This window comes from Dromiciops gliroides, chromosome 2, assembly GCF_019393635.1.
Source record: "Dromiciops gliroides isolate mDroGli1 chromosome 2, mDroGli1.pri, whole genome shotgun sequence".
In the NCBI taxonomy this organism is placed as follows: domain Eukaryota; kingdom Metazoa; phylum Chordata; class Mammalia; order Microbiotheria; family Microbiotheriidae; genus Dromiciops; species Dromiciops gliroides.
In genome coordinates, this window is record NC_057862.1 from 392,320,618 (window position 1) to 392,346,066 (window position 25,449).

A 25,449-nucleotide genomic window follows, 5' to 3' on the forward strand; every position below is an offset into this window, starting at 1 on the left:
TCTGAGTGAGAGAGCGTGCGCGTGCGTGTGACAACAACAGAGAGTCAAAGAGACAGAGGCAGAAACAGAGACTCAGAGACACACACTCCGTGAGTGTGTGACAGAGACAGTCAGACAAAGAGAGAGATAGAGACTCTATGTGTGCGCTCGTGCGTGTGACAGTCCGACACCCAGACACAGACGTGTGTTTGCGCGTGCGCGCGGGGCGGGGGAAGGGAGGTGGGTTAGTGAGTGCTATGCGCTTCTCCCTCCGCCACCTGACCGCCGCAGGTCACCGGGCGGGGCGGGGCGGGGCCAAGCGGCCCGTCACTGGGGCCCTGCCTCCTCCCCAGCCAGACCGTGGCCATCTGCCCCAGGTACCGAGAACTCTCTGGGAAAGCGGAACGAACCGCCTGTGGCCATCTGCTGCTCTCCCTCCGCCATTTACTCCTCCTCCCCCTTCTCTCCCACCTCCCAGGAGCAGATGGCTCCTACCTCCCCCTTCCCTAAGGCAAATTAAGGAGGGGGGGGAATGAGGGGGGAGAAGGGGGTGGGGGAGGCGGGCTTCCGGAGAGATCTGGAGAACCAGTGGATCGGAGATCTGAGAATCTAGGGTCCTCCATTTACTTAATTCATTTCATTTCGCGCTCCCTCCCCCCCGCTCCCCGGAGCATGCAGGAAAAGCCTCTCGGAGCTGGGGAGGTAGGTGAGGCGGCCGCCTCCCAACACATGTTCTCCTCCTGAGCTCTCGGGATGGGGAGGAGGAGGGAAGAGGAGGAGGAGGGGAGAGGAGGAGGAGGGGAAGAGGAGGGTCCGCGGCAGCCATAGGCCCGGAGGCCCTACCGAAGGAGCTGCTCCCTCCTCCTCCCCCGCCCCCCCCGCCCCTTCCCCCCCCCCCCCCGCCGATTGTACCTTGGGGAGGGGGAGAGAAAGGAAGGGGGGATAGGGAGCTGGGAGACAGAGAAGGACGGGGCCCGGGCTACACGGAGACCCAGAAGTCCGGGCCCGAAGCGAGGGAGTTGTCCCGGCCGGTGTGTCCCTTAAGAAGGATTCGGGTGGGGGGCGGAGAGGGGAAGGGGTTCAGTGCGAGTCCGGGATTTCCGAGCTGCTCGCCCCCTTGGGACTTGCCCTTTTCAACTCTTTTCTGTCCCTTTTCGGGAGGGGAGGATGCTGCGGGAAGCAGATCGGACCTCGGGGGTGGGGTGGGGCAAAGAGCCTTGCGGAGAGGTGCGGGCGAGAAGGCGGGGATGAATTTGGCGGGACTGAGTTGGGGGTATTGGGGGGTGGAGAGGATGGAATTTGGTTTCGGGGAAACTGATTTAAGGCTGGGGTGCTGGGATTCCAAAAGGGGGGATAGGGATGAAGGGATTAAGGAGTGGGGGTGCTTTTGTAGCTGAAGCACGGGGGAGGGTTAGGCTGGACACTAGTCCCCCCTCTTGCTCCCCTAGTTCTGATGCTCCCCCTCCCCTTGTGGCCCACAGCGATGTTCAGCCAGCAGCACCAGTTCCAGCAGCAGCTGCTGCAGATCCAACAACTCATCCAGCAGCAACAACAGCAGCAGCAGCATCCGCCGCCACCCTCAGCAGGCCGGTGAGCGCCACCACTCGAGGCTGGGGATGGCCGGCTTGTCTGGGCCCGAGGGGGCGGGGACTAGCCCAGAAAACCCCAGACCCGTCTTCGTTGTGTGTACTTACCTTCCTGGGGCAGGGACTGGGGCTGTAATGGGTGTCTGAGCCTGATTCCTGGTCTAATGGGGGTGTTGCACGATAGCCCAGTGTTCTCAACCTGTTCCCTACAGCTCCAGGTCCATTTTATTCCTCGTGTTAGGAACCTGGGCCCAATCCCTTGAGCCTTAACCTTACCCCCCCACACACACACATACATACCTCCCACTGGTCAAACACCCCAAGCTTTCCTAAGTCCTCCCACCTAACCTGGTGCTAACCTTCCTGACCAAAGTTTTTACCTCACCTCCCCATTAAGCCCTTCCTCATAGATCATCACTGGACAGACTGCTCAGAGTCATTGTCTTTTGCTTTTCAGACCCTTTGGTATTCGGGGGTGGACTTACATAGGCCTTTTTCTGCAAGGAATGGGAAGATCTAAATCCACTCTACCTTACTAGCTCTAAGTTGCTTCTTGGGCTCCCATCCTAACCTTTTTATTCCTACCCCCAAAGTATTGGGTTTCTTTTGCCCTGCTTTTCTCTCTGCTAGGTTGCCGGGAGGAACCTTAAAAGCACTGGGAAAGAGAAGGGATAGTCTATTTGTTGAGGATCACCATAGGAATCTTCTCCCACCCTCTCTCCTCCTTGTATACAGGGGACTGTCCCCGCAGCAGCAGCAGATCTTGAACCTCCGAACCACAGGTCAGGCCTCCCTTCTCAACTCGAACCCCATGCTGCAGAGAGCCCTGCTGATGCAACACATGCAAGGTACAGACCTTACCATCCAATCCCAGCCCCTCCCTCTCTTAGGCCCATGTGAATGTTCCTTGCTCTGGCTGTTCTCACTAGTGCTGCAATTCCGGGCAGAATTCAGGACCTCCACATTGTATGACTGGTGGAGTCTTAAAATATAGTTAGAAATTCCATTTTCAGGCTGGTAAGAGGTAAAGAGGAAACCGTCAACTCCTTGCTCATCGTCCCCTTGCTGAATTATTTCTCAGAACCTGAGAGAGAGAGGAAGTGATCCAACCCTTTTCCCTACTTCCTAGATCTTTGTATATGGAGACTGTGGAATTGGAAGTAGAGTAAAGGAGCAAGGGCTGCTTGATGACTGGATTAAAGAGTTGGGAAAAACTCACATCTTTCAGTCAAATGCTATTTAATAGGAGTGACTTGCAGAAAGCATTTTGTTTTACAAAGTCTTTGTTGAACTGAATTTTTTACAACCAGATCCCCAAAGCTTCTGTTCTGTGGGCAATTCTGGAAGGTTTCTTTGATTTGAGGGACTGATTAGTGAGAGTGCAAATCATTTCCTGTGAATTATTGTCAAAGCTTCCATTTGCTGCTGGGTCTTATGGAAAGATTGTTTCTTTTTCTCTGGAGGAATGAAGAAAAATAGGAAATACTCTCTGCCCTTGAGGAACAAACAGTTTAGTTGGGGTGACACCCCATGTATGCAAAAAGATATGTCCTGCCTTGTATTATTGTTAAATGTCTAATGAGCGCCATTGGCAGAAATGAACAAAAAACATTCACTAAGTACTTACTATGGGCCAAGGACTGAGAATACAAATGAACACAGAAGGGAAGGCCATCCCAGCCCTCTTCTGAGCTAAATTCTAATAGGAGGAGGCCATACTAATAGGGGAGTCTTGGCAAAGGAGGGATGTTTAGGTTTGGAAAATTACTGGGAAGGGGAGTAAAGCCATAGGGGAGTAGATTGACACACCCTTTCTGGGAGAGATGATGGTTAATTTGATTATGGCTCCAAAACTGGTAACAGGGATAGGGGGAGGTCCTAAGGGAGGAGTTGGCTGAGGAGAGGAGTGAAACTTGGCTTTAGTCAAACATAGAGATAGTGCTTGACTGAGGCCACCACCTAAAAGGGGTGGAGGTGTGAAGGGTGGGAAGGATGAGCTTTGGAGAAGAAAGGTATCCATCTTTGAGTTTAGAGACCTTTTGGAGTGGTACAGACTGTAAGTGCTATGGTTTAACAAGGTTTGGGGATCGGGTCCTGTCACTAACACTGTGGCCCATGTGACCAAGGGCAAGTCACTTAATCTTTCCAAGACAGTTAATTTGTCTGTAAAATGGAGACAGCAACACTTATAGTGCCCCTCCCCCTCACCAGGATTAAATGACATAATGTATGTAAAGCATTTCTTGAATTATACCCTTGTTTTTATCCTTCAGGAGATAGATTCTTGAACACTGGTAGGAGTGAAAGGGGAGGGAGAGAGGGGGTCTGTATGGAAAATCTTCAGGGAAGGGGTAGAACTTGAACTTTGTCCTAAAGGACAGGAAGAGATAAGGAGAGGAGAGGAGGGAGGGTATTTTAGGCAGGAGAGGTTATCATGAACAAGTAGGCATCTAGGTGGTGTAGTGGATAGAGCTCTGGACCTGGAGTCAAGGAAGACCTATTTGCCTCAGTTTCCTCAACTGTAAAATGCAAATAATTGTAGTGCCTACCTCCCAGAATTGTTGAGGGGATCAATGGGATAATATTCCTAAAGTGCCTGACTCGTAGTAGGTATTTTATAAAGATTTCTTTCCTATCTTCTGTTAGGAGGTCAGTGTCATGTTTTATCTTCATTCTTTTGTACTCATGGTTTATCATAGTGTTGTTCAGGGTTCTAAAATCTCTCAAAGTTATTTTGCTTTATAGTGCTATCATTGTATAGACTGTTTTGAGTTTTTCTTCATTAGTTCATGGAAGTCTTTCTAGTTTCCTCTGAAGTTATCCATTTCTTCATTTCCTGTAGCACAGTAAGATTCCATTACATTCCTATACCATAATTTGTTTAGCTATTTCCCAAAAGAAGAAAACTCCCTTAGTTTCTAGTGTTTGGCTATCACAAAAAAGAGCTGACAAATATTTTTGTACACATAGGACCCTTTCCTCTTCTTTGATCTTTCTGTGGTATGGACCTGGTAGTGGCATTGCTGAATCAAAAGGTGGGCACAGTTTAGTAATTGGAATGGGGGGGGGGGTTATAGTTCCAAATTGCTTTCCAGAATGGCTGGATCAATTCATAGCTCCTGAAACAGTTCATAATTGTGCCTGTTTTCCCTTCAACATTTGTCATTTTTCTTTTTGATGTTGCCAAGCTGATGGATTCAGTGTGGAATCTGAGAGTTGCTTTACTCTTGTTAGTAGTAATTTGGAACATTTTTTTCATATGGCTATAGATAGCTTAGATTTCTTTCTTTGAGAACTGCTTGTTCTCCTTTGACCATTTACCAACTGGGGAATGGCTTTTAGTCTTATAAATTTGAATCAGTTCCTTCTGTAAGTTCGGAATGAGACTCATTTTCAGAGAAACTTTTTTTTTTTAATTAATAAAGTATTTTTTTTTCCGTTACATGTAAAGATAGTTCTCAACTTTTGTTTATACAAGCTTTACAATTTCAGATTTTTCTCCCTCCCCTCCCTCCCCCTTCCCCTAGACAGCAGGTAATCTAATATAGGTTTTATATTTATATATATATATATATATATACATATATATATATACACACATAATAACATTAATCCTATTTCTGCATTAGTCATGTTATAAGAGAAAAAAATCAGAGCAATGATGAAAAACCTCAAAATAGAAAAAAAAAACAACAGCATCAAAAACAAAAGAAATAGTATGGTTCATTCAGCATCTATACTCCGCAGTTCTTTTTTTTTTTTTTTTTCCTGGATTTGGAGATCTTCTTCCATCACGAGTTCCCTGGAACTTCAGAGAAACTTGTAAAGATTTTCCTCCTAATCTTGGCTGTATTGAATTTGTTTGTTCAAAACCCTTTTAAAATTTTATATAATTAAAATTGTTCATTTTAATCCTCTGTAATCCTTTCTATTCTTGAATTCCTCCCCTGTCCATAAATCCAAAAAGTAATTTCTTCCTTGTTCCTCTAATTTGTTTATGAAGTGACCTTTTATATCTAGGTTATGTATCCATGTGGAGCTTTTCTTGATATATGTGTGAAGTGCTGGTCTAAGCCTAATTTCTACCTGACTGCTGTCCAGTTTTCCTGATAGTTTTTAACAAATAGTGAGTCCTTATTCTACTTGCTGGGGTCTTTGAGTTTATCAGATACTAGGTTCCTTTGCTTCTGTATATTGTGTATTTCATTTGTCCCACTGACCAACATCTTTTTTTTTCCTTTTTTTTAGCCAGTATTGAATCATTTTTATGATTACTACTTTATAGTTTAATTTAAGATCTGGTACTGGTAGATCCCATTTCTTTCCACTTTTTAAAAAATTACCCTTGTGATTCTTGAACTTTTGTTCCTCCATATGAATTCATTATTATTTTTTCTAGCTCTGTGAACTATTCTTTTGGGAGTTCAGCTCAGTATTGAATAAATATTTAATTTGAGAAGTATTCTCATTTTTATTATATTGGCATAACCTATCTGAGCAATTCATTTCTTCATTTATGTCTGTATTTCTGCAAAGGTTGTTTTATAGATAGATTCATATAAACCTCAAGTGAATCTTAGTAGATATACTTCCAAATATTTTATAGCTTCTGTAGTTATTTTGAGTGGAATTTCCCTTTCTACTGGGTTTTGTTGGTTATATATACCAATGTTTATGATTTATGTGGATTTATCTGAAATCCTTCAAATTTGCTGAAGTTTTAAATTATTTTAGTTAATTTTCAGTTGACTCATGTGTTCTGTAAATATACCATCATATCATCTGCAAAAGTGATAATCTTATTTTTTTTGTTGCCTATTCCATTATTGTCTTATTCCCTTAATTTCTTTTACTTGTCCTATTGCTATAGTCAACATTTCTAGCACTGTGTTAAATAGTGGTGGTGATAATGGGCATCCTTACTTTACCTCTGATCTTATTGGAAAAACCTCTAACCTTTTTCCATTATATATAATGTTTACTCTTGGATTTAAATAATACTACTTGCTATGTTAAGGGAAGCTCCATTTATCTTTATGATTTTCTTCATTTGTAAAATGAAGATAATACCTGCTTCACAGGGTTATTGTAAGGAAAACTCTTAGCAAACCTTAAAGTACTATATAAATGTGAGTATCTTTTATCCTTAAAATTTTTCTTATTGCTATCTTTTGTTTTTATGTGACCTTCATTTCCAAATACATCTTTCTCTATCCCTACCCCAGAGAGCCATCCCTGGGAATGAAGAATTAAAAGGAAGCTGATGAAAGAAAACAAGGCAGTTGCACAAAAGTCACCATCACATCAGCTGAGTCTGATAGGATATGCACTGGGAACCCATAGTTCCTCACCTCTCTAATGATAGGAGGGAGGTGTATGTTTTCATCTCTTTTGGGCCAAGCTTGATCACTATAATTACATGGTTTCTTTTTCTGTTCTTTCCATTTACGTTATTGTAATCATTGGGTATATTGTTTTCTTGCTTCTTTAGTTATAAGTTCATCTAAGTATTTCCATGCTTCTCTGTATTCTTCATATTTGTTGTTTCTTAAGGCACAGATTCCATTTGTTCACATACCACAATTTCCTTAGCATTGTTGTTTTTCTCTAAAGGGCTTTTAGGGGATCTAATTTTGTTTTGTGAGCATGAAATTGGGGACCTTAACTCTAGTGGTTGGTAGCTAGTGCTTTGACAAGGCCACATATCAAGTCCCCAATTCTGATGGCTGGGTGCAAGTGCAAGGATTTAATGAGTTGATGACTAGTAAAAAGAGACTGTACTTTTTGAGTTGTCTTATGCCTTTATTGTCAAAACCTGTAGCTTTGACACTTAACAAGCTCTTAGTGAAACTATGCTATGTCTTGCCTTGTGCTAGATATTTGGGGGTCATGCTTCTTGAATTCTTAGTTCATATGCCATTCTCTCCTTGAAGCTGCCCCTGCATTGGTCTCCCCACCTCCAAAATTAGTAATGGCCTTTCCCCTCTGGATCTCACAGAACATTTAGCTTTGCACTTCTCCAATACTAGGTAAGACCTTGTTTTAGCTAAACTTTGTATGTCCCCACCATTAACACAGTGCTCTGTATTAAAGAGCCTACTATGTGCCAAAAAGACTAAAAAGAAACCGTCCCTGTCCCCCAAGGAACTTACATTCTATAAGGGGAGACGTGTATATATACAGTAAACATAATGCAATTTTGTTTAGGGAAGGGCAGTAGCTGCCAGGATGGATCAAAGTTTTCATCTAAAATAGAGGGTTTTAATTTTGTGTGTGTGTCATGCATTCTCTTTGGCAGTCTGATAAAACCTGTGCACCCCTTCTCAAAAGTATTTTTAAATGCATACAATAAACTGCATCAGATTACAAAAGAAAATAATTATATCAAAGTACACTTATCAAAATATTTAATAAACAAGTTCATGGATCCAGGGTAAAGCACCCCATCTGTAGCAGGGGGTACTTTAGCTGAGTTTTGAAATTTGAAATGAGATTCTAAGGAACAGGAGTGAGAAGGTAATGCATTCCAGCAAGGGAAGTTACTGGAACAAAGGCATGGAGATAGGAAATGAAGTGTCTTGTGTGAGGCACAAGAAGAAGACTAGTTTGGCTGATTTGTAGAGGTGCTTAATAAAGTATCATTCAGTTGCTGAAGGGAATTTGTTGAATGTGACACAATCCCTGTCTTAAAGGGACTTATAATCAAAAGGCCTTTGGCAAGCAGTATCCCTGACCATACTTCCTTGTCCCCCTAACTGTGCTTCTGACTCTCAGGGCTCTGGGCTTGGCCATTCCTCTGGAGGAATGAGGAATCCCATGTGTCTCCGTTCATATCCCTCAGCTTGCCAGTGTCTGCCCTCCTAGAATGTAAGCTCCTTGAAGGCAGGGACTATCTTTTTGTCTGTATTTGCATTTTGTCTGTATTTGTTCTTAGCACAGGGCCTGGAGCAGTAAGCACATAATAAATGCTTGTTGCCTATCCGCCTACAGACATTTATTGAGAGCCTGCTATGTGCCAGTCACTTTGCTAAGCACAGGGATACAAAACCAAAATGGAAACTGTTGCTATTTAAAATTAAATACAAAATTGATCAAAGAATTTCAAGGGAATGGGAAAGAAAGCATAGGGCAGTGAGGAAAAGGCTCCTGGAAGAGCTGGGGGTTGAGCATTTGAGTCTGGAGGAAAGCTAAGGATTCTAAAGGGAGGAAGCGAGGAGTGACACCACTCTCAGAATGGGGGATGGCCGTGCCTGGAGATGCAATGACAGTTTAGGGGGCAGTGAGATTTGGAGAAATGTAGAATGCGCGAAAGGAAGGAATGTGCAACAAGCCTGGAAAGGTTGGCCAGAGCCAGAGTGTAAAGGGCACTGGATGCCAAACACGGGAGTTTGAATTCTATCCTAAATGCAATAGGACACCCCTGGGCCTTTTTGGGCAGAGGGGTAATATGTTTGGACCTATGCTTTTAGGAATACAAACTCGGTAGTCATGCGAAGCATGGAGGAGAGAGGAAAGTGTGCGAGGAGGAGAAAGGATGAAGACTAACTGCAGAGAGGGGTTAGGAGGCTCTGGACCCCGCGGTGTTTTTATGAAGGGATGAGACATATTGGAAACATTTGTGGCGGTTTTCCTAGATAAGACTTGGCAACTAATTCTGTCTGGACAGGGAGGGGGAAGGACTCATAGATGACCTCAAGGTAAACCTTCATGGCTGGTAGGATTGGCAGCACCATCATCAGAACCAGGAAAGTTAGGACGAGGAGTTGGTTTGGGGAAAAATATCGAGTTCTGTTTTAGACTTGTCAAGTTTGAGATGATTAAGGAGCAGGAGACATCCAGTTAGAACAGCATAGTATCATGGGAAAAGTACTGTATTTGGAGGCAGAGGATTTGGGTTCAAATTCTGGCTCTGCCACTTACTGCCTGTGTGGCCCTGGACAGGTCACTACTTAACCTCTCTCACCTTGATCTCTGATCATCGATCTCTAAGATTTCCTCCTAAGGTTCCTTCCTATAGTTCTAAAATTGTCATCTCCAGGATTCCTTCCATTTGTTCTAAAACACTGTGATTTGGGACTAGAGCTCAGGAGAGAGATAAAGGCTTGCATATAGAGACTATATATAGATTCATTTGCATAGAGATGATCAGTGAACCCATGGGAACTGATGAGATCAAGAAAGAGAAGTGAAGAGGAACATGGAGAGCCTTGGTGGCACCCAAAGCTTGCTGTGAGAGGTGCCTTTTGATGGTTTATGAGCAGTCCATCAAAGTAGCCTGAGTGAAGAATGGCCAGACAGGTAGGGGAAAAAAATCTAGACTGCAGAGGGGTAAAAAGCCTAGTGTGGAAAGAGTATCTAGCAGAAGTGGAAGGGGGAAGATTAGCAGCATGATGCAGGGGGAGAGGGGCCTAGAGGAGCCCGGGGTCTGATGCGGTCACTGAAATAACCAGAACAATAATAACTGACATTAGGGGCAGCTAGGTGGCACAGTGGATAGAGCACCGGCCCTGGAGTCAGGAGTACCTGAGTTCAAATCCGGCCTCAGATACTTAAAGCTGTGTGCCCCTGTGCAAGTCACTTAACCCCAATTGCCTCACTAAAAAAAAAAAAAATTTAAATAATAATAACTGACATTTCTACAATGCTTTAAAGTTTGCAAAGCTCTTTACCTCCATGAGATGCTAATACTATATTTTGTTTGTTTGTTTGTTTTGGGTGGATGCTAATACTCTATTAACTTGTTCAGGACAAAGGACCTTGAAGATCCTGAATGTGCCTTTGGCCCAGACTCAGCTAGGAGACTTTAACTTGTCCTGTGCCTTGGTTATCCTACCTGAAGAGCTGATTCTTCTACCTTCCCCCCTCTGTCCTTTCCAGCCTACCAGTGCCACGGAGCTGGGACAGTGCCTAGTGCTCCAGAAACTGGAGGAGGCACGGGGATATTTACAGAAATCAAGAGAGTGGGAAGGGAATAAGCATTTGAATCCTTACTTCATGTCAGGCACTGTGCTAAATGCTTTTACAAATCTTATCTCACAACAACTCTAGGCGGAAGGCGCTATTATGATTCACATTTTGCAGTTCAGGAAATTGAGGCAGACAGAGGTTAAGTGACTTGCCTAGGGTCACACAACTAGTTAAGCATCTGAGGCTAAACTTGAACTCTAGCCACTACACCACCTAGCTGTTTAGGAGTAGTGAGCTTAGTTCAGTCCATACCTTGTATTCCCTCTCAACATCTGTCCATTCCTGCCTGTAGGAGGGGAATGGAGAAGGAAGCTTGCTTGCCATCTGGGAAGTTGATCTCTGGGTGACCTGTTCCTGGTGTAGTTCAACACCTGCATGAAAAATTCAGGGTGTAGCCATGCCCCGTCACCTGTGACAGAAGGGAGGGGAATGTAAGCCTGTGCCCGACCTGATGGCATTTCTAACCCACTCATGGAAATCAGAACCTTAAACTGTTAGAGCTGAACGAAATCATCTCCCTCAACTTCCTCATTTTATAGAGGTAGTTCCTGGGGCTCCAAGATGGGGAGTGACTTTCCCAAAGTCACAGAGTGCTTTTGTGGTAGAAAAGGAGACAAGATATCAACAAATATCTATTATATGACTACTGTGTCCAAGGCTTAGTAGAAGGTGGGTTGGATTTCCTAACTCCCTCTTAGTATCACTAAGTATGAAAAACTAGTGGGAAAGATATTTTTGTAATTTTCTTTGTGCTAGGCATAGGGGGTAAGTCACTTAGCTTTTTTTTTTTTTTTTTTGGTGGGAGGGAGATGACTTGGAGGGGGGGGCAATGAGGGTTAAGTGACTTGCCCAGGGTCACACAGCTAGTTAAATGTCAAGTGTCTGAGGCCCAATTTAAAATCATGTCCTTCTGAATCCAGGGCTGGTGCTTTATTCACTGTGACACCTAGCTGCCCAGGAGATGATATTTTTTCCCCTTCCTAGGATAGCTAAGAGAAAGTTGACCCAGTGGCAAGTGGGAGAGAAAGAGGTGGCTCCTTTCCCAGCAGTTTTCCAAAGGCCTTGTAGAACCAGTCCACAGATCTTCCACCAAGGAAGGTTTACCTTTGTCCCTCAGTGTACCTCCTCAGCCTGATTCATGCCCCTTCAGGTGGTCTCTAGTATTCTATTTTTGCCCCGATCACAAGACAGGTTTGGGACAGGAACTGAATCTGAAGTGATTTATTCTTGGCCTCTAGTAAAAGCCTCTCCTGGATCCTATTCCTTCAGGGAGCCTGACCCTTAGACCCTGGTCTCCCTAAACTGTGGTTGTGATTCCTTTCTGTCAGCAGGCAGATTCAACATGACAGCTCCTGGCCTTCAGCATTTCTTCCCCCAAGCTACTCGACACTCCCTCCTAGGTCCTCCACCCGTCAGTGTCTCACTCAAACCCGCCCGCATAGGCTTCCCAGGGCTCCCTTTCCAGAGGCAGAACCGGGGCTATCGAAAGGTAAGCAGAGGCCAGGGATGTGGTGATGGGCAGTCCTTCCCTTGGAGGGCTGGGGCACAAATGTATACTCCTACTAGTGGGAGAGAGCACTGGGCTGAGAGCAGAGCCACTTGGGTCGCCTCCTGGATCTGCCAGTAACTAAGTCACTTCTCTCTAGGCCTCGGTTTTCATTTATGTAAGATGAGAGGGTTGTCCCAAAGGTCCCTTCCAGTTCTGATTCCCAGGGCCCAGAGACGTGTGATGGAGGAGGCAAGTCCGTAGGGGCAAGGTATTCTTTTGTACATCAGGGCTCTTAAAAGGGGAATCCCTGGTCCAGACATGGCTGGAGGAAGGCCAGAGCCTTCAGTTTTTGCCACATAAGAAAAGAGCTGTTGGAAGGGGGTGGTATGAGAATGGTTAGGAAGGAGGAAGGTTGAACAGAGAAGAGGGAGGAGCAGGGGGCTGCTGGGCCAGCTCTGGTCTCTGCCTCCCCTGCAGGTGAGAGTGTAGGTTCTCTACTCAGCCTGGCTCTTGGGCAGCTCAGGTTTTAGAAATGCAAGAGAGAGTCTTTCCTGGGACCTTCTGAGGATGGGGCGTGCCAGGGTTCTGCAAGATTAATAATAATAATAATAAATGTATATATGTGATCATCATAGCCAGCATTTCTATAGCACGTTAAGGGTTGCAAAGCACTTTATATATGTTCTCTTACTTGATCTTTACAGTAACGCTGAGGGCTGAGGGCTACTGTTATCCCCATTTTACAAATGAGGAGTCTGAGGCTAAGAGATTAAACGTCTTGCCCAGGATCCCATAGCCAGTTAATGTCTGAGGGCAGTTTTGAAGTGAGGTTTTCCCGACTCTAGGCCCAATAATCTCCCCACTTTGCTATCCAGCTGCCAAGGATTAGGTGCTTAAGGCTGTTTCCTTCCTCTTGCCCAGGTCATATTGTTGGCATTGGGCAAGCACATGGTTGCTTTTCTTTCCATAAAAGTATTTTATTATTTTCCGTTACATGTAGAGATGGTTTTCAACATTTGTTTTTATAAGATCTCTAGTTTCAAATTTTTCTCCCTCCCCTCCCTCCTGCCTCCCCAAGACAGCAAACAATCAAGCAGGTGGTTTTAAGGTTGAATAATTGCTTCTAGGAATCCCCGAAGGGTCCTGAGAAGAAAGATGTGGAGTTGGGCCCCTCATCACAGACACCCAGTGAGGAAGAGAAGATAGATGTTCCAGAATCCTCCCAGGAGAAGGCTGACTCCCAGCCCACCCTGCCAGAAGGTAAGGAGGGAGGTGTGCCCTTCCTACCCGGAGAAACAGCCTACATAAGTAGATTCCAAACACTTCTTAAGTGCTTTCTGCATATGATGCACTGCGGTGAGCACATAATGAATAAGGTAGCATCTCCACCTGAGAAGAGCTTATACCTTGTCCACTGCCTACCCCTCAGCTTGAGAGGAGACACTATGCAGTAGATTTGGAAGTGGGGGACTTGGGTTAGAACACTACGTTTACTGCTAACCCTGGGACCAGTTGCTTCATGTCTCTGGGCCTCAGTTTCCTCACCCCCAAAATGAAAAATTTAGACTATATGATCTCAGGCCCCTGCCAGCTCCAAATCTGTGACCCATGATTCGGAACCCTAGGGCAGCAGCAGCTGCTGAACCAGGAGTCCAACAGCCAATCAGTCATTTAATAAGCCTCTCCTATGTATGGCTGATTAGCCCCTTAAGAGCAGAGACTGTCCTTTTTTCCTTTAAAAAAATTATTGACTGGATAAATGTCAATAGACAAACATTTCTATATACAAAGAACAACAGAATGGGCTGCATATGATTCTGTGACCCTAATTATGTAGAGATTATTTCTTTTTTTTTAAGTGTGTGTTTTTTTAAAGAAATTTTTAAAATGTATATATTGAGGGGCAGCTAGATGGCGCAGTGGATAGAGCACCGGCCCTGGATTCAGGAGTACCTGAGTTCAAATCCGGCCTCAGACCCTTCACACTTGCTAGCTGTGTGACTCTGGGCAAGTCACTTAACCCCAATTGCCTCACATACACACACACAAAAAAAATGTATATATTGAATTTATTAAGGGAATACCAACACTTCCCTGCTTGTCTTAGTGTCTTTCTGAACTTCCCTCTGTGTGGTTTTTTTTGGGGGGTGGGGCACTGGGCAATGAAGGTTAAGTGACTTGCCCAGGGTCACACAGCTAGTAAGTGTCAAGTGTCTGAGGTGGGTCTTGAACTCAGGGCCTCCTGAATCCAGGGCCAGTACTTTATCCATTGCACCACCTACTTGCCCTCCCTGTGTGATTTTTTAAAATGTTTCATTGACACTCTTCCTTTTGAGCAAAGATTGCCATTATACCTCTCTGCATTTCTCATAGAGTCTAGCAGATGCCTGGTGCCCAGGAGATACTTGCTCAGGAAGTATTTGTTGACTAAGCGGCTTGATTCCCTTGTTTGCTCTGCCTCCCCAGCCTACCCCACTGCTCTGGCCCTTTCTTCCACAGATCCACAGACTCCCCCTGACTCCAGTGATGATGGTAGCTCAGAGCCTCTGGCCAAGAGACTCAAGAGGTAACCAGAATGACTGCTCTCTTCTCCTGATGGTGGATGGCATTAGAAGAGTAAGGGAGGGTCATTAGGCCTGGTCTCACCCCCATGGACTAGAGGAAAGGAGCTGGGAACTTGATTTTGGTCTTGCTTTGACCTTGGCTTCCTTGATCTGGTGTCTGACTCTCACCTAGTGGCCAAGAGTGGTCACTGCAGCCTCCCTCAGCTCTAATACTGGGGCAGGAAAGGGTCTGATTTCAGCATTAAAAGTGGGATAGAAAGAAGTTCTGCATTTATAGGAGAAGAAACCCTTCATCTTTGGAATGGGCTGATCCTTTCCTTCTCAAAGCTCTGACACAGTAAAAAAAAGGGGTTGAGCTCAGGAATGGCATAGACTGGGATTTCATGGTGGGCTTAAGATAATAGCAAAGTGAATTTTTGAAAAAATTAATTTCTCAGTAGCAACAGAAAGATTTAGATTGGCTGTGAGGGAATACTTTTTGAAAAAGTTGTTTAAATTCTGAGATGGGTGGCCAAGAGGAGGGGTAAACTTTTCTCTTCTGGAAGACTGATTCTCTTACTGTATTTGGTGTTCTATGAAGGATAAGGAATTTACTGGGGAATCTCTCAAGGCCTCCTGAATCCAGGGCCAGTGCTTTATCCATTGTTCTCTAGTGTCCTCCCCTCCCCACCAATGCTGTGACTGTGCCTATTTTAGTGGGCCTAACATTGTCCTCCCTTTCCTCCCAGTGTGGAAGATGCTACACACCCCAAGGAGGAGACCGGCTTGACCACAGAAAAAGAAGAACGTGAGTGTTTGGGGTTGGGTGTCAGAATCTCAGAGCTGGGAATGACCTCTGAGTCTAGCTGGTCTAACCCTGTGCTGCACAAGAATCCCCTGAAGACTAGACCACCCACTGCCCGATCCATTTGGGGTCATGAATTGTCAGGAGCTTTCTCCTACCTTTAAGCCTAAATTTCCCACATTGTCCCTCCCCTGCCTTCAGGAGCTGAGTAGCTCAAGTCCAGCCAGCCCCTTTGACATGGCAGCCATCATGCTCTCCCTGAGTCACCTTGTTCCCCTTGCTCAATAACTGCAGTCCCTTCAGGGGCCTTCACATGCTCTGCCTTCTCTGGATGCTCCCCACCTAACTTTTTCTAAAAGCTGGTGTCCTAAACCGGACACACGTGTCCAGAGGTGTTCTCAGTACTTTGGACACCTCCAGGATGGAAGCATGGATTCCTTTCTTGATACAGCCTTAAAGCAGGCTAAGGTTTTTGGCTGCCATATCTCCTGGTGGCCTCCTGCTGAGCTCGATTCCATGAACATTCCCAGATCTTGTTCAGACAGTGTTGCTGGAGAAGGGGAGCAGGCTCTGCCTTCGTCTAGGTGGCTGGCTGCCTCCCAGCTTTAGAGTCTTTGGGGGCTGCATTACTTCCCTCAGCATCCTGCCTTCTCTCAGGAGACCTCGCTTGGGGTATGTGATGGGTGGGAGAGATGGGAAACAGAGCCCGTGGCCGTGCTCCTGGGTGTGCTTAGGAGGATGCTGGTCACCTGCAAGGGACGGTCTCCCTGTCATGCTGACTGTTCTACTTTTCAGAAGCAGCAGAAGCAGAGCCCCCAGATACCAGCAAAGACTGGAAAGTCCCCGAAGAGCCCAAAAGTCTTGAAGTGGTGAGTGGGTAGAACCAGGCTGAGGAGAAGTGAGGGAGGGTGGGTGGGTGGGTGCCAAGCTGTTGCTTTCCAGGCTGGTGTATCACCAGGGCCCTGGTGAGGCTGGGGGAAAGGATTTAATGCCAGGGTGGGGGCGAACTGAGCCAGTTCTCTGGCTTAGTCTTCACTGGTGTTGACGCTCAGCCTTAGTCTCCTCTTCTTTAAAATGGGAACAATCCTGACCTGCTTCCTCTGTGAGGTGTTAGTGAAACTCATGCATATGGAAGTGCTGCTGTGCAGATGTGAGGGCAGCAGGAGGTAGGTATTTTTACCACACCTTTCCCCTGAGGAGCGAGAAATGCTTTTATGATGATCATTCCTTGCAACTGTTCTCCTATCTAAAAATAAATAGTCCCTAGCATCCCTGCTGGGCGTTTAACTCTTCACAGCCCTCTCCCATCCATTTTCTTATTGGAGTCTTACATTAGCACTGGGAGGTGGAGGTCAGTGGGGCAGGTTATACTTTTTATTCTGGAGATGGAGGAATGACTTGTCTGAATTCATCCCATAAGTATTAGGAGCTGGCTATGTGCTATGCAATGTGCCGTGGGTAGGTACAAAGACAAAACCAAAACCGTCCCTGCTCTCAAGAAGTTTGCATTCTATTGGGGAGAAACAACATGGACAGAGAGAAGGAGACACAATGAAAAGGCGGGTGGGAGGGAGGAGGAAAGGGGAGCTTTGAAAGGAAGCTAGGGGGCCAGCTAGATGGCGCAGTGGATAGAGCACTGGCCCTGGAGTCAGGAGTACCTGAGTTCAAATCTGGCCTCAGACACTTAATACTTACTAGCTGTGTGACCCTGGGCAAGTCACTTAACCCCAATTGCCTCACTAAAAAAATTTTTAAAAAAAGAAAGAAAGGAAGCTAGACAGCGAGACTGCTGGAGGTGAGGGAGTGCATTTTAGACTTGGGAAGGAATGAAAGGAGGAAATAAGCAATTATTAAGCCCCCATTATGTGCTAGGCACAGTGTTAAAAGCTTCACAAATCTCATCTCATTTGATCCTCACAACAGCCCTGAGAAGTAGGTGTTAGTATCCCCATTTTACAGTTGAGGAAATCGGCAGAAGTTAAGTGACTTACCCAGGGTCACAGCTAGTTAAGTGTTCAAGGCTCTGGATTTGAACTCAGGTCTTCTTGACTCCAAGCCCAGAGCTTGATCCACTGTGCCACCTAGCTGGCCCAGAAGAAGAGAGTGTATGCGTGCGTGCGTGCGCATGTGTGTCTGTCTGTATGTCTGTGTCTGGGTGTGTCTATCTGGGTGTGTGTTTTGGGTAAAAAGTCCTGGAGATCGGGACTGGAATTTTATGTTTTGGGGAATAGCAACTAGGCCATTTGTGCTGAAAAGCAGGGTATGTGTTAGAGGAATGTGCTGTAGGGGCAGCTAGGTGGTGCAGTGGATAGAGCACTGGCTCTGGATTCAGGAGGACCTGAGCTCAAATTCAGCCTCAGACACTTAACACTTACTAGCTGTGTGACCCTGGGCAAGTCACTTAACCCCAATTGCCTCACACACACACACACAAAAAAAGAGGAATGTGCTGTATTAGCCTGGATAGATAGACTGAGGACAGAATTTTCAAAGCCAGACACAGGTGGTTATATTTTATGCCAGAAGCCCTAAGAAGCCCTTGGAGATTCCTGAGCATAGGAGGTCACACCTGTGGGTCTGTCAGGCCTGTTTTGGCAGCTATATAGAGAATGGATCAGAGGCAGGGAAGGAGAGTAGGAGGTTGCTGTAGTAGGGGATGATGGGAGGGCTGAGCCAGAGTGGTGGGTATATGGATAACGTGTCCTGGAGGTTCAATGAACAAGACTAGTCGACTGCTTGGACGTGAGCAGTGAGGGACAGGCAAGAGTGAAGGATGAATCTGACACTGGAAACTTGTTTGTCAAAAAGAGGGGGCACCTACCTCAGAGGCCAGTCAGGATTGCAGGAGCCTGTGGGGAAATGTGCCTCTTGTCACTCAAGAGAAGGGCTGGCCCAAAGACAAACATTTTCAGGCATGACCGCTGGCTTGATGTATTGTATTGCCTGACAGTACTTAGCTGTTGCAAAGGGGACCTACATTGGCCGGGGTGGGGGGGTGCGGGGGTGGCGAGGAGTCAGTGGGAAGTGGCTATTTTTTTTTTTTAGTGAGGCAATTGGGGTTAAGTGACCTGCCCAGGGTCACACAGCTAGTAAGTGTCAAGTATCTGAGGCCGGATCCAAACTCAGGTCCTCCTGACTCCAGGGCTGGGGCTCTATCCAAGTAGCTAATTTTTTTTTTAAAGCATCAGTAAAAGTGTTTAAAAACAGGGCACCCAGAGATTTTAGACCCAAGACTAGTGCACATCTTTCTGGCTCCCAGCCTAGGTCTCTCACTATACCACTGATATCTGGATGGGTATGGTGATAGGAGATAATAGGAAGGAGGGGTATGTGGCTGAAGTGGGAAAAAGAGTAGGAAAGGAAGGCGCCCAGGGTGGTGGGCAGGGGATGACCTGAGAGCCTGAGATTTGGGGGACCACAGTTTCCAAGTACAGGAGACCAGACTTGGGGAGCCCCATTTATTTTATACTCCAGCCAAGGTACCCCTGCTCTTCTATATCCCTGGTCTCTCCTGACTGGGTTTCAAGTACCAGTTTTGCCACTAAATCTGTATGTTACGTCAGACAAGCTGCCTTGTCTGGGACTCAGCTCTCCCCTTGTGTTTTTCTGTTTGGTGATTCTCCTCTCCAGATGGTGAGCTCTGGCAGCTCCCTGAAGGTGACAATCCAGCAAAGCAGTGAAAGCAGAGCCATCAGCACAACTGCCCCCAAGCCTGGACCCCGGCTAGCTGATGGCAGTGCTCCGACCTCCAGCCCAGAGCCTGGCCTAAAGTTCTTCTGTTACATCTGCAAGATCAACTGTTTCAACCAGCAGGTAAGAGCCTCCTGGCAGGAAGTCCCCAGAAAGATGGACATGGGGGTGCCCATGGGACTGTCCTGGAGCTGGCTGCTGGGTCTGCCTCTGCCTGGTAGGATAATAACCAGGGTTCCTTACCTCGGGGCAGCAGGGCTTCACAGTTAGCAGAATTTCACACCCACTATATCTCACAGTGGCCCTGGGAGGCAGATGCTATTATTCTACTTTTACAGAAGAGGAAACTGAGATTCTGAGGCCAAATGACTTGCCCAAGGTCACGAGACTAGTTACCGTTGAGTCTTAAAACCAGGTCCTCTGGTCCTCCATTGATGACCTGCTTCTTCTTCTTCTTGTCACCTGTTGGCTACATACATACCTGTGTCCAAGCCCTGCAGTCTCACCATCAAGTCTCTCTGGACTAGGATCCCCCCAAAATAGACTAAGCAAGAGTCCCAAGATATCGAGCTCCTCCTAAGTATACGAGAAACTCAGACCTTTCAACAGTGTAAGAGAAAGCATACCTGATTTGGAGTCAGAAAAGATGGAAAGAATGGTAGATTTGGAGTCAGAGGACCTGGGTTCAAATATTGGCTCTGTCACTTACTGCTTGTGTGACTCTGGGCAAGTCACTTAACTTCCCCAAATTTGCTTCCTCATCTGTAAAATGAGGGGATTGGACTGGAGAAGCTTTAAAGTCCTGTCCCTTCCTGCTCTGAATCTAATGATCTGTCATTTACTGGCAGCATGACCCAGAGCAAGTCATTTCATTTCATGAGCCTCAGTTTCCTCATCTGTAAAATGCAGATAATTGTGTGCAAGATTGCTCGAGAAAGTGATTTTGTAAAACTTAAAAGTGCTTGGAAGAGGATAGACAGAGTCTCAGCTGCCATGCCATGCCATGCCATGCCCATTAGGCCCTCCAAGGTAAACCATGCCCAGGGCCTCCTAGGGGACCCGAGATAGCCTGAGCCATGACCCCAGTCTCCCCGAGGCCCTGTCCCTCTCCCAGTTGCCCTTTCTCTTCAGGCCCAGAATCAGGTCCTAACTCCACAGCTGGCCTTCCCTCCCATGGCAGAACTTCCAGGCCCATATGGCCGGGCTCCAGCACCAGCAGCGGCTTGGGGAGATTCAGCACATGAGTAACGCCTGCCTCCTGTCCTTGCTGCCCACGAATCGGGAACAGGGTGCCCTTGCGGAAAGAGATGGGTAAGAGCAGGGCAGCTTTGGCAGGCTCCTGAAAGAGATGGGGGAGCATCCGAGGTGAGGCAGAAAGGCAGGGTCAGCCCTGCAGGATCATCTCCTATCAGGACGCAAGTCTCTCTGACTTTGGGCAAGTCATTTCACCTCTGGAGGCCTCAGTTTCCTCATGTGCAAAATGAGGAGGTTGGATCAGATAATCTCTGAGGTGTCTCTGCCCCCCTAGATCCATCCCGAGTCCTTCCTTTGGGTTAGAATCTTGGGCTAGTACTGGAAGGATCCTTAGAGATCACCGGGTGCAATTCCCTCATTTCCCAGATGAGGAAACTGAAACTCCTTGGAGCGGCTAACTTTCCCTTGCTCTCATTGCAAATGAGTGTTCCCCTTAATGTTTGGGGGTCTGTTGACCACTCCCATGCTGGTGCTCCTCTTGACTTCATAGACCTCAATGGTGACCCCTTCTCAGCCTTTATATTTCCAGATGGAGCAGGCACAATGTCGAGCTGCTTTCCAGGGGAGAGGGAAAAGAACTGGTATGGGCCTGAGGTAGCTATGGGGAGTCCAAGAAGGGGGTGTCCACTGACCCACCCCCTCTTGGGCCTGAACTTGCCTTTGCCTCTTCAGGGAACCCCAGTCCCAAAGGTGGTGCAATACCTGTCAGACCCATTTCTTGGGGGATCTGATCAAGCATCGCAGGACCCAGGAGCATAAGGTACAGGGCTCAGAACCGCTGTGTGTTGGACGGCCTCCAGGGGCTGCTGCCAAGAGGACTTGGGCCTTGCCCAGAGAGACTGTGGTGTTATTGTGCTCAGCAGTCTTTTCCTTGGCACACCGGGTGGATAGGTGGCAGGGGAGAGAAGAGGCATGTGGCCTGCCGCCTGGTGGGGGAGTGTTCACAAGGGTCTCTTGTGTGTCCACATCGCTCCTCTGGACATTAGTTTACCCATTTGTTTAAAAAGAAAACGAGCGGGCTTAGATTAGATGATCTAATCCTTTTTGGCCAGCCTACTCTAACATCTAACATTGTGGGATGCTATCTGTGGCTGTGATTTGGGCTGGCATTCTTAGCTTTGTCCTCGATAGTCATTGAGTTGCCTCCATATCTCTTGTTCCCTTGCTCTTGACTCCCTGCTACATGGATTTCCCCCCTCCCCCTTCACCTCTTCTGACCTCCTTCTGACCAAATCCAGTCCCAGATTCAGGCAGTGTTTACTGGCTCTCCTCGGTGGAAGGCAGGTTTTAGTGTCGGAATGCATGAGGAGCATTTAGGTTGGTGCACGGTGTGCATCTGAGTTTTCTGCTAGTAAGTTTGGGCGGGGCACCAAGGACCACCTTTTTGGAAGGATGGAGGAGACAGGAGAGGATTGTAGGCAGCCGAGTTCGTGGAATAAGGGGCTGGGCCCGTCCTGCCACAATCTGAGATGTAAAAGGGCCTCTCCTCTCTCCTCCTAGCTGGCCAAAAACTCCCTCCGTCCTTTTTGTACTGCCTGTAGCCGCCATTTTAAGACCCCCCGAAAGTTTGTGGAGCATATGAAATCCCCTGAACACAAGCAAAAAGCCAAGGAGGTAAGACAGGGAGAGAGGGTCCCTCTTCCTCCTAGATGCTGGGGCAAGAAGTAAATTTAGGCCCCCTTTCCTGGGAAAGGGCCGCTCACTGGTGGCCTTTTTGCCGAGCTGGGGGTAGCAGCACTGGGTCCTGGAGAGCTGAAAGGGGCCCTGTCTTTTCTGGCAGGCACGACTTGGGGAGAAGGAGCCGGGCAGCCCTGAAGAGGCAGAGGAACTCATCACAGTGGATGCAGTAGGTTGTTTTGAGGAGGATGAGGAAGAAGAGGATGAGGAGGAAGATGCAGAAGAGGAGGAAGGCAGCGAGGCAGTGGGAGAAGGCGATGAGGCCAAGCAGGTACTGGGAAGTCATGGCACCGTACCCAGAGGGTGGGCAGGTGGACCCTGAAGCGCTGCGGCTTACTGCCTGTGTGGCCTTGGGCCGGCAGCTCATTTAAAGGCCTTGGCCCTCCCTTTCCTCAACTGTTAAATGGGGGTAGAGGACAAGAAGAAAGGCCTAGTGGACGGGTCTAGGGCTTCTTAAACCTTTTCCACTCTCGGCCCCAGGCATATAGCTATAGATAGGTATAGATACATTCATAGGCATATAGGTACATCACCTTTTACTGTTGCCAAATTTTTCACCATCCCCACGTTCAGTTATGTGACCCCATATGGGGTTGTGACCCACAGTTTAAGAAGCCAGGGAGGAGTTGACCTTGGAAGTCTTCCTCAGCTCAAGATCTAGGGGCCTTTGATTTGAAGGTAGGGAGATGGGCACATATGTGGACTAGGGAGAGCTGCAGGTAGATGGAGGTGCCGGTGAGGGGGCCGCTGGGTAGTTTCAAGAAGTGGGTGCGATGGAGAAGATTCTGTTGGCTTTTCTCCTCTGGGCAGCCTTCGGAATCTTCCTCCTCCCCTCATCTTCCAAGGCCCACATGGTAACTTACGGTGTTTACAGACAATCCAAAGGAACACACATGTCTCGTCACCCAGACTAACTCTCCCTTTCCATCTCTTCCCCACCCCCAAAACACTGAGAGCTCCTCCATTCACTTGAAGGCCTGGGGTGCCTAATGAGGTCTGGTTTGAGCACTGGTGAATGGGATCCAGCCAGGGAAGGGTTTGTACCCCTTACAACTCAAGTGTTCTTGCCAGGTGGGGTCAAAAGAAGTGTCTGCTAATGACTGGAAAGGTCTGGAAGAATACTCTCCTGACAAGATGTACGGTAAGTCATTCTCCCCTCTCTGGCAGAGAGCTTCTGCTCCTGCCTTAGCAGGTCAGGGAGCCAGGCCTGCCCTCTGGGCTCTGTTCTGGGTAAAGTTGTGGGAGCCGAGTGCATCCGTATTGCTCTGTGCCAAAGCAGCAGGCCAGCCTTCTCACTCAAATCCTAAATCCTTTAAGTTTCCTCTGTTCTGTGACAGGAAGAATGACAGTCACATGCCTAGCTTTCTTTGATCCTTTTCCTGTATACTGTCTGTCATCTTACTGCCCCAGGACATTTGAAGTACATTGGGAGGCCCCACCCCACCCCCTGCCTGGGATTCCCAGAGGCAGAGACTCAGACCTGTGTTGGGTGGTGGGGGGAGATGGGACACACGAGGGGAACATCGATCTTGTTGAGTAGAGTCAGTGATGTTGCCCATTTGCCCTCTTTTGCAGGCCTGGATTTTCTGGTACCCGTGGTGGGCTATCTTTGCCGGCTGTGCCACAAATTCTACCACAGCAGCTCAGGAGCCCGGCTTGCACACTGCAAGTCCTTGATGCATTTTGAGAACGTTCAGGTTAGGTCCTGTACTAGCTGCCCAGCCTGTCCTCATCCCCCTCCTGCCCCCTTTTCCTGCTTCATCCCATGTTTGCCCCCTGGGTGTGAATCTTTTCTTCTCTTCCCCTTCCTTTCTTCTGGTCCCATCTTCCATCAGGTGACAGTGATTAGGGATGGGTTCATGTAATCCCACAGGAGGGGCTCAGTAGCTTTCATCAATCCCTGGGCCCAATACACTCCTATTCCCTCAGGTTCAGCAACAGTACCAGACTTTGCCCCTGGCCTTGGGGTAGTGAGCTGAGGGCTGAGCCATGCCTGGAGCTGATCCAGCTGCTGCAGTGATTAGCTGCAGCTTCAGAGATGAAGAAATGAGCACGAGGCGGGGCTAAGCCCAGTCCCTTTAGATTTAAGCAGAAACTGGGGGACAAAAAAATGAACCCTATGATTCTGAGGACATGGGGGCAAGAGGGCAATTCCTGTCTTGTTTTCTTTGCTGCCAAAGTACCTCATTCGCTGGGTTGGGATGGGCAGTGAGAAGGGCTGGGGAGGATGCTGTAGCCAACAGCTTCAGGGCCTAAATGCAGTTTGGGTCTATTTTTCCACTCGTTAGACCCAGCAATAGAGTATTATAGACAAGCAGGTTACCTCCATTTCCTCTCATCCACTTGGCCTTTGGTGTTGCATATAGACAGGCTTTCATTTGCAGGGGCTTAGGTCCCAAGCCTGGGTGGCAGCTGCCTAAAACTAGCTATGGTCACAGAGAGCTCCCTGCACCTCTCCTTCCTCATTGGTATGAGGGAAGGCTTGGAATGATAACAGCTTGCACTCCTGTGGCGCTGTGAGGTTGGCAGGGTGCTTTGATGTTGTTGAATTTGATCCTCACGGCAACTCTTTGAGGTAGGCACCATTGTTGCCATTTTACACCCTCACTTTGCCAGAGTGACACAGCTCATTAAGTGCTGGTGCAGGATTCAAACTCGGATCTTTCTGACTTCTAGACCCACCACCTGCGCCAGACTCTGAGCTCTAGATGTGTGATCCTTTCATTCCCTAAAAGTGACTACTGAGCCCCAGGAACTTACCCTATGGATATGTAGGAGATAGGAATGGGACACCTGAGGCTCCCTGAAGTTAAATGAGTAAGCAAAGTTCACATGCTAAGTCCAGGGTCGAGTCACACCCAGAAGACAGGTTTCCAGCTCTCTCCACAACTATCTCTACGTTCTCTCTGCCCCTGAGGTCCAAAGGTAGAAACTCAAAGCTTCTAGATGTCACGCATAAGGAAAGAACAGGCTGGTGATAATGCCCCTTTCTCTCTTCCTAGAGATACAGAGCAGCCAGGAACCCTGGGCCCGTCTCAGAGTCTGAAGTAAAGGCTGAGCCCCTCGGCACCCTGACAGCGGAAGGGACAGGAACCCCTGCTTCAGAACAGCAGGAGGGGCCAGCCCAGCCCCCAGGAGCCGAGTGTAAGTCAGGGGGCATGGCCACCCACGGAGATGCTGACAACACAGGTGGGGCCCAGCCACCCACGGAAGCCAGGGGTGGGGAGAAGCCTGGCACTGGGAAGCCCAAGGAGGTAGAGGAGGTGGTCGCTACAGCCAAAGGTAGAGTGCCAGCCCCTGAGCCCTGTCGCCGTTCTACTCGTCATAAGCCAAGATAGGAGGGCCCTGGAGTAGCCAGTTGGGCAGCAGACAATTAATCTGGGGGCATTTTACTAGATCAGTGGAAGAAGAGAAGCTGTTGTTTTCATTCTGAGACCAATAAAGAATTGTGGTTTAGTG

At 47.5% G+C, this 25,449-nt stretch overlaps 1 protein-coding gene across 12 annotated transcripts; it reads left to right on the forward strand.

The window, feature by feature from the left end:
• The first annotated feature begins 308 nt into the window (after positions 1-308).
• CIZ1 (CDKN1A interacting zinc finger protein 1) lies at positions 309-25,446 on the forward strand. Of its 12 annotated transcripts, none has more exons than XM_043986480.1 (16): positions 309-356; positions 1,461-1,569; positions 2,301-2,413; positions 11,861-12,021; positions 13,149-13,281; positions 14,395-14,587; positions 15,314-15,372; positions 16,165-16,238; positions 19,000-19,182; positions 20,240-20,370; positions 20,986-21,073; positions 21,814-21,927; positions 22,094-22,261; positions 23,062-23,131; positions 23,566-23,687; positions 24,993-25,446. In XM_043986480.1, exons 2-16 carry the CDS (start codon positions 1,463-1,465, stop codon positions 25,326-25,328), a joined length of 2,052 nt encoding a protein of 683 aa, XP_043842415.1. In that variant the 5' UTR covers positions 309-356; positions 1,461-1,462; the 3' UTR covers positions 25,329-25,446. The 12 variants fall into 12 exon arrangements, with proteins under 12 accessions (XP_043842415.1, XP_043842414.1, XP_043842413.1 ...); XM_043986479.1 differs by lacking the exon at positions 309-356 and adding an exon at positions 523-681; XM_043986478.1 differs by lacking the exon at positions 309-356 and adding an exon at positions 871-1,010.
• The last annotated feature ends 3 nt before the right edge of the window (positions 25,447-25,449 follow it).